This window comes from Carassius carassius, chromosome 15 (assembly GCF_963082965.1).
Source record: "Carassius carassius chromosome 15, fCarCar2.1, whole genome shotgun sequence".
NCBI classification, from domain to species: domain Eukaryota; kingdom Metazoa; phylum Chordata; class Actinopteri; order Cypriniformes; family Cyprinidae; genus Carassius; species Carassius carassius.
Genome location: NC_081769.1, coordinates 18,978,906 through 18,987,833, shown reverse-complemented (window position 1 = coordinate 18,987,833; position 8,928 = coordinate 18,978,906). Strand labels below are relative to the sequence as shown.

The window sequence follows — 8,928 nt, the reverse complement described above, 5'->3', positions numbered from 1 at the left end:
ACCACTACAGAAACATTTACTGAGCAATAAGGGAGATAAGTACAAAGATAAAAGGCACTTTTGCTATTATTAAGCCAAATAAACATGCACCGACAATGTAATTTTGTATAGCTGACGCGCACATCGAGTAACGATCGATCGATTGAGTTTCCTCCCTTTTAACGGGAAAAGCGCGTGCTGTTATTTCTCTGATGCCATGTGCGCGCGGCAGACTCCGCTGATCTGGGCTCGCTCTGTATGCCTGCCGGTGCGGCACGAGACGTGGATGATGCTGGATGGAGCCTCGCAGCTTTTTCGCGCTGCGCCTCTGGAGTAACGTAATAATTCAGTGACGTGTTACCTCGTTTAAATATTGTTCCGAACTTCAGCATCATTTGTACATCTTTATTATCCGGCGCTTTCCCAGAAAACAGTAAGCAGCATCTTTAGAAAATCAGTATTCTGTGTCATCTTGTGACTCGGCGTGGATCCTCCCACTAGGGATACGGACTATTTATACAGCGTGCAGCATCCCGAGCCTTCTAGAGATACACGTATCTGGAAAAAAAAAACAGAGAATCTGAAGATTTTTCGTTTGGAGGTAAGAACATCACTATAGAAATGTCTTCAATAATATTTCAAACAGTACATGCGACTGTAGATGTGACCTAATTTGTGGCAGATTACAATCAAACATCATTTTCACAATGTTGGTTTCTGATATTCCGCTAAAGCTTCTCGTTTATACACGCGTTTTAGCACTACACCGGGCCGCATAAAGTTACAGCCACTGTTGTCATTTTATCTCTACGCAAAATTAAGCTTTTACTCGGAAGAATTGAAACAACTAGCCTTCCATGTTTGTGCCGTTAACAACATGAGCCCTAGGTGCAGATATGGTGCATGTCTATGAATATACACAGGCCATACAGACAAAACCAAAAACTAATTTAGCCTATAGCCTATACGTTCTTGTGATGCGCATATTCAGAGCAGGTTACATGGTAACTTTGTTACACCATTAGTTGATGTCTGAAGTTATTCCATTTCGAATAGGCTAATTTTCAAAATGTTCTAAAATGAAATTATTTTAAACGGTTGCCTTATTTGCCGTTGTCTTTTCAGTGCGAATCTACTATTTGGGGGGCGTTTACCTTATGCATAATGCATACACACTCGCTTTCACATACACGTGCATGTCTGTATACATACTGACATACCAACTAGTCTAGTCTGACTGATAACACTGTCTAGACTACACACACACACAAATCTAGCTGTACAACTCTCTTCACACTTGTATTGTACATTCACACAGTTACTAATGTTTTAGTTTCCCATCATAGATAAAGAGAAATAAACAGGGTCTTAAGAATTTAAACAGCTTGAATATGGGGATTTGAATTTCTAATGTCAATAATGGAGGAAATGTTGGCTCATAAAAGAGTAACAATTCTCAATTCTATTTATTATACTTTTAGCAACAACTTAAACCAGCTGGAACATAAAAAAATGTTATTGGCACTGGCTTTGTTAAATAAATAATGGATAATGCAGTTATAATAGAACAGAAAAAAAATACTTTAAAATATCAAAACTGAAGCGCAGCTATAGGAAATCTGGATCAGCAGTCAATTATACTGTTTTTCATTATTCAGAAATATTTGACTGGTGATTGACCAGTCAGAAACAAGCTGTGTAATACATGGTATGAGGATCTAGCCTCTTTTGAAAACAGAGAAATGAGTGTGGAAAAACAAGGCGCTAGTCAGCTCATATGAGTACCCCTTGTCAATGTGGTCTGGAGACTGTTAAATGGGGCAGTGGGGTGGAAATGCCAGTTCCAATCCCTGCCAACGCTCCCCTCCTCCCTTTCCACACCCCGGTCTCACCATCCTCACTCCCGGTTATGCCTGGAATTCTGCGCACTCTCTCTGAAAAGTGTAAACAACCAGGGTCAAAGAAAAACAGGTTGTGATGGGTGGCTGCAATGTGCCTACTGTCAGCATGCCAAGCCCACTTTTTTGAAAAACATAAACAGGGGCAGCATGGATTACAGGCAGAGCTGAGGTGTAATCAGGGGGGATTTACACCCATCAGGTCGTGACAATGAGTGTGCTCGGATAACACTGCCTCACTCCATTAAACTGATTATGATTTGCTTTTGTCAGGAAGTAGTGGCAGCGCTAATGCTAGCATTAGCTCAGCAGGACACTGTGTCTGAGCAAGGCTATCTTTGTGTACATAGCTGATTACTTTTTTGTTATTAAGACCTTTTGCACATGAGATATGACAAAGAGGGAGAAATTACTGTTAGTTTGGTTCTATGGTTACAACACTTTAATGTAGAAAAATAGCTTGTACAACACATCAAAATAAAATAAAACAACGACAAACTTATCTACACTCTAAAATAAAGTAAACACTTTGAATAGAATTTGCAGGGTATCACAAGTTGTTACCATCTATTTGTTGTGCATTAAAGAGATATGCTAAAATGAACATTATTTTGTGTGTTTTGTGTAATGCAATGTGTATATGTGGTTTAAGGTTAAAACATATTCCACATACTGTTCATTATTGATCGCCTTTCTGAAATGCGTCGATTTTTACAAAGCTCATCATTCTGAAAAGTGTGGTGTCCATGATTGGCTAGCTTTCCAGTGCATTGTGATTGGCCGAATACCTTAAGCATGTTACCAAATGTTAAGCCCCTTACCAAACTGTGATGCTATGTCCCAGAGCGACGAGACCAAACCAATAAAACCTATTATAAACGAGGCATTTGTTGCATCCAGTGAGGACATAATTACTGAGTAGAATGATTTATACTGTCTTTTTACGTGTTGCGCATCGCGCCGTGTAAACATAAAACCATGTCTGCATTTGTGATCGGAGAAACGAGAAAACAACAAGTGCTACTATACACTGCTCAAAACTCGCTTTTGTCTCAACAGTGGCAAATTCTTTATATATATGAAAACATACGAGAAAACACTTAACCACTGATTTCTAGCTGTGACCTCTTTTGGAATGCTAAACAAAGTAGTTTCACTTTCACAATGAAACACACAGTGTCTCCATAACATGGCAGCGGCATCAACAACAATACTACAGCGAAAATCAATGTTACGCTTTCTTTCTTTGCGTAAACATTTGGCCGGTGTTATGCTAATTTTCTCGCACAGTGACATAGACATGTGGGGGCGTATTTAAACAAGGCATTTTAGGAGGGCGGGGATGAGTCATCTTTTATAAAGAATATCTCTTTGAGTTTGAGACTTTAGTCTTTGCAACTTTAGGGATCTTTTCTATTCATAACAAGCTTGTAACACTCCAAACAGAAAGGAAAACTTGAAATTGCATCATATGACCCCTTTAATCAACTTCAGATATTCAGTGCAAGTGATAATAGGCAAACATCACAACACCATATGTTTTATACAAAATAAGTTTTAGCAAAAACCTGCATATATAGATTTAGTTTAATATGCTAAGATTTAGAGATATAATTATTTTTATTTTGTTTTTATTAGTGCCAGCTCTAATTCTGGCTGCCATTATGCCTCTGTTAGAAGAAGGTTCTGTGCCAAGGGACTGTACTCGTACTGTGCCGGTAGTCATCATTGGTGAGTCAACAAGGAGCAAATGTATTCAGGTTCATTACTATTGAAAAAATGGTATTCACAGCATCAACCAATCCTGATGGATCTTAAATGGTAGATTCCAATATAACATTCCTCAGTCTCTCCAATTTCCCCTTCACAGGTAACGGTCCTTCTGGTATATGCTTGTCGTACCTTTTGAGTGGGTATACTCCTTATTTAGATCCAATGGCTGTGCACCCAAACCCTATCCTCTTCCGTAAACTACAGGAAGCCAAGCAGCTTTCTATCACTGAACAGGTAAAAGATGAGTGTCAAAACAGGTTGCAAAGTTTAACCTAGAGCTATATTGTGGCGTAAAAATTGTGGAGTAAATCTAAAATGGAGTAAATCAGAAATGTTAGCCAAATGTACAATAAACAAGCTGACCAATGTGTATTTTTGTAGGATTTGGAGTTTCTTTGCGAAGGTTTAGAGGGGCGTTCGGGAAACCCTGTGGCAGTGCTCTTCGACACACTCCTTCATCCAAATGCAGATTTGGGCTTTGAGTTCCCCTCTGTACTGCAGTGGAGGATGGAAAAGAAACATCACATTCCTCATCTGATCTTGGGAAAAGCTACACCTGGTGGTGCTTGGCACGTTAGTGACCTCTCTGAGATAGTCGGGTCAATGCCTCTCACAACTGTGCAAGCTGAAAAAACTGATTCAATAATAATAGCTTCTCGAACTGCCATGTTAGCTTTGAGTAGTTTCTATGGCATAGCTAAGAATTTCTTATTATCTCAGGTTAGAATATTGTTGTAAGAGTTTTGATATACTAGTTAGACAAGACAATTTACATAATGTGAAGAAACCTGAATTTACAACCCTAACAATATTTCTTTACTAAATATCCTCCACTGACAAAATATACTCTTTCTGGTCTCCAAGGCAATGGAAGGTTCAATGCTGACCATTAGTCTTGGTATATGGATGGAGTTACCAGGAGTCAACTATAGAGATTTGACCTCAGGCAAAAGGAGGTATGTACTATGGAGGATAACTGATGGTAGCTTCCAAAATAGTGTTGTGGTGTCATGTCGTGCTCCTGGAGAGCCTCATTCTTGCAAAATTTGGTTCCAAACCTAATTAAACACACCTGAACCAGCTTGTCAAGGGCTGTGTCTGAAAGCTGAAAATGCTGCATGCATGCAATGATGCATTCCAAGGAAGGAATCAGCTTTATTTCCTGTCTCCTGAGATGCCTTCAATTTATCTATTTTTGAAAGCTGTATAGATGTATCCTTCATGACCTTTGGAATCCTACAATCCTGTGCATTCTAGTCTATGACAGTTGAGCTAAAAAATCAAGATGGTGCCTGAATGTTGTGGTCTGTTTGTGCATATATATGTTCCTGACCAAATTCTTTCACTTTTGATGTTAATTCTAGCAAAAAAAATAGCATAGAGATCTAGCGACATGTGTAATAATCCCCCCACCAGAGGGAAAACAATCCAATTCTCTCCATTGACTCTGTCTTTTGTTATAAGTCAAAATGACAAGGAGGCAGCTTCCTGCAATACGTCAATGAAGAGCGTTGGATTGTTTAACCCCCAGGTGTGGGCATGGCCAAAATGCTCTTTGTCTCTAATATAGTTATTCAATATTTACTTTGTTTTCACCAAAGTTTGCTCTATAATGTTGTAGATCATTAAACCGTTATGCTGCCTTAAAAGCCTGTCAGCTTTATGAGGTGCCTTCGAGTGCAAACGCTGCCCACAGAGTCCTTGCCCAATAAGGCAGTGAGGCAACAAGTCTGCAGCCTAAACTTCTAGAAGCAGACAAGTTCTTCAGGAATTTTATAAACCTTTAGACAGGTGTGTCAGAATGAGTTGGAACTAAATTCTGCAGGAAGGTGGGTCTAGTTGAGCAGGATTGGGCACCTCTGCATTAGTGTTTTTTGAAGATATCAAGAGGATGGGTTCCTCTCAAGTAGAAAATATGGTCCAATTTTGCAAACATCAAAGAAAGATCTGAGATGGATGGGTTATGTATGTTATTGGCTTTTCTCACAGGTCGGTGTCCAATGATCGAGCCACTCCAGATGAAATCTCTTCATACTACAAAAATTATGTCAAGCTCATGGGTCTCCAGAAGAACTTTGTGGACAATACCTATGTCACCTCTGTTCAAAAACTTCACCGCAGTCATGAAAAAAGTCACGGGAATGAAGAGAACACAGTAAACGGTCAGCTGAATGGTGTGAAAAACGGGTTTGATTATTGCAATAAGAACAGCACTGAGAATTGTCAGAATGGATTGGTAAATGGGTTTAGCAATGAGTTACAAAATGGAATGGAGAATAGCAGTAGAAGTTGTGATACTGGGGAGGAGGGTGAAGATAAAAGAGGCAAAGAAAGAGTGCGAGAGAGTATTGGGGTTTCCCATGCACTTTCACAAGGTCTCTGGGAGGTCAGGGGCTACCAGCAGCTCCATGGTGACACTCATGTCCCTTTTATCTTATTTGCAGAGAATGTTGTCTTAGCAACAGGTGCATCTGACTCTCCAGCTCGACTGGGAGTAGAGGGGGAGGATCTCCCTTATGTGTTCCACAGTGTATGTGACCTTGGGGTGGCTGTTAGCTGTCGCAGTAAACTGGGCCCTTCCTCTGACCCTGTGCTGGTAGTGGGGGCAGGGCTTAGTGCAGCCGATGCAGTGCTGTGTGCCCTGAACCATAAAGTCTCTGTGTTGCATGCATTCCGCAAGCGTGCTGATGACCCGGGTCTCATCTTCAAACAGTTGCCAAAGACACTTTATCCTGAATATCACAGGGTCTACCACATGATGTGTTCCCAAGTTTACCCAGCATCCCCTGTTGCCAATCACACAGCTCCTAGTCCATCATTGTTCCCCGATTACACCAGCTTCCCTGAGCACTGTGTGCTCTCCTTCCAGCCTGACATGCACTGTGTGATGAGGGGATCCAATGGTGTCCTTAGAGTCTTCAAAGTCTCTATGGTGCTAGTTCTTATCGGGACCTATCCAAACTTGTTTTTCTTGAAGGAGCAAGGGCAGTACCTTGGTTTGGACCCCAGTAGGCCAATTTCCTGCAGACAGAATCCCATGGACATAAACCCTTACACCTTCGAGTGCAAAGCTGAGCCTGGGCTCTTTGCCATGGGACCCCTTGTTGGTGACAACTTTGTACGTTTCTTAAAGGGTGGCGCTCTTGGTATTGCTTCCTGTTTGCGCAAGAGGCTGAAACAGAGGATTGAAAAGAACAGGAAATTGATCACCGAGGAAGAAGGGTGTGGAGGATGGGGAAGAGAAGGAAGTGGTGGAGGAAGATTTGTCTAAGGCTTCAAGAGAAGGTCCCTCATGATGAGTCTTGGAATACATCTCATTTTTATATGTATGCAGTGAATACTATTTAAATTACAACTTTCCTACAACTTACAAGAGAAAGTACACTTATAAAAATGAGCAGATGATCGGAGGAAAATGGTGTCTTATGTTGACTTACAAAAGGTTTTTCTGCCCATTCTGGAATAATGTGGCAATATGTCAGTGTCATGGAGTGTCCTTCACCTATTGTTTTTTCAAATGCTGTTAGTGGCCTTGTTGTTTGTAATAAGTTACCTGCTGTTACATTATACTACATCTTAGATAGCGTATATTTCAGTCATGATTGCAGTGCCTAAAGGGGCTATCATACTGACAGTGTTTTGTAGCAACAAAGCAACCAAGCATCGTTAAGAGATGTTGTCACAAGCAACAGACTTGCTGTTAAGAATTGACTGTTTAGCAGAGCTAAAAGATGCAGCTACTATCAATGAAAGCACAGTGATTTGTCACGAAGTTGGATACAGAGCAAAGTAGGAATGCCTACTAAACACCAACAGCTCAGAATCTCTGTTATAATCTCTATCAGTGTGAACACACCATATGTCAAGGAGGCTTGCACTAAGGAGTAAAAGAAAGCAATACCAAAAAGAGCAGATGACATAAAGGTGCCATTCAATGCAAAAATCACTACTATAAGGTGTTTGAACACAGTTGTGAGGCTGCAGTGTGTGAAAACAACCAGCCTATAATGGTAAAAAATCCACCCACTCATTGTTTTATAATCCCAACAATTCATAATCAGTCTCTCCACACTAGCAGTTCCAGGTTTCTCACTACTATGATGACATAGTCGGTGAAAGTCCTGCCCATTTGTAATGTTCTCTGCCCTGTTAACATATAGACAGCCTTGAGTGAGAAGCTGCAGTCTGCCATTACTGTTCTCTTGCTGTAGCTGCCGGAGGTACAATGTCAGTGCTGCCAAAGAGCCATTAAAAGCGTTGTGTGTTGGGATGCACCAATGAACATAGGAGTCTCCATAGACCGCTGAGGACATGGTGGAAATTTCCGAAGGAAATGTTACAGAAAAAACCCCCCTGAAAATTCCTATACTTTGTGCTAACATTTTACACCAGACTGCCTCACAAACGAGAGTCAGTTGGAGTTGTGCAAAGATTGCTTCTGAAAGAGGGATCGATACTAATGCTTTGTGCACAAACATCCGGACTACTGACAAAGTAATCATCACGCATATTTTGTTTTCCAAAAGAGCTTCTTGTCTCTCTGTAAGGCTACTGTTGCTAAAGCTACCATTGTCTTTGCCTGTTTTCCCTAATGCTGCCTTCATGTGCTACCAGAATGATCGTAAATAGGGATGTGGTAGTTAAAATTGCATTTGGAAGCAATGTGAAGTGTAACACCGGTATGCCTGCAAGCATGACCTCTTGAAGCTCCGGAGGCAGGGACAGCAGCTCATTTTCATTTAAAGGGGACAAACACAAATAAATGTTTTGGCTCATATCCTAAAAGTGGCCATTTCAACAAGCTATAAAAAATGATCTGTGGGGTATTTTGAGATAAAACTGCATATACACAGTCTGGGGACATCAGAGAGCAATTTAAAATACTGTATCAAAGCATTCTATGGCACCTTTAAGCCGAAGGCCTAGTTTGTAAAGATTATGTTGCGGTCTGCTTTAATGTTTCTTCTGTGAAATGCCATTTAACGCACAATTATTGTATATTAATATGCACAAAATTTCCAAAACCTTGATGAGCTAATAATGAGCCAACCCTATTTCATTGCAACCTAAAACAAGTGCCAAACCTTTGAAATACAGTACCTTTTCATTTTCTTGGTGTTTATTAGTCATTCTGGTAATTTTAAGTAAAATAGATAAAACAATAATGTTCTGCATTACAGAAAATTTAGATTAATCCAATGTGCTGTGTTTTAGAAATTTTGACTAGGTATTTCACAGTATTCAATGGTGAAATATATTACTTCATACTCTGTGCCAA

General features: G+C 40.3%; 1 protein-coding gene across 1 annotated transcript; it reads left to right on the top strand.

Annotated features, from left to right (window-relative positions):
* Positions 1-208: 208 nt before the first annotated feature.
* Positions 209-8,388, top strand: osgin2 (oxidative stress induced growth inhibitor family member 2). The gene is made up of 6 exons (XM_059567773.1): positions 209-580; positions 3,516-3,608; positions 3,748-3,884; positions 4,032-4,223; positions 4,515-4,606; positions 5,640-8,388. The coding sequence occupies exons 2-6, from the start codon at positions 3,542-3,544 to the stop codon at positions 6,919-6,921; spliced, it is 1,770 nt and encodes a 589-aa protein (XP_059423756.1). The 5' UTR covers positions 209-580; positions 3,516-3,541; the 3' UTR covers positions 6,922-8,388.
* Positions 8,389-8,928: the final 540 nt, after the last annotated feature.

Bases quoted from the DNA above. Each gene is read 5' to 3' on its own strand.
- osgin2 (XM_059567773.1), top strand. From the start codon at position 3,542: ATGCCTCTGTTAGAAGAAGGTTCTGTGCCAAGGGACTGTACTCGTACT. The intron at 3,885-4,031 runs GTAAAAGATGAG...GTATTTTTGTAG, and splicing joins AGCTTTCTATCACTGAACAG to GATTTGGAGTTTCTTTGCGA. The intron at 4,607-5,639 runs GTATGTACTATG...CTTTTCTCACAG, and splicing joins TTGACCTCAGGCAAAAGGAG to GTCGGTGTCCAATGATCGAG.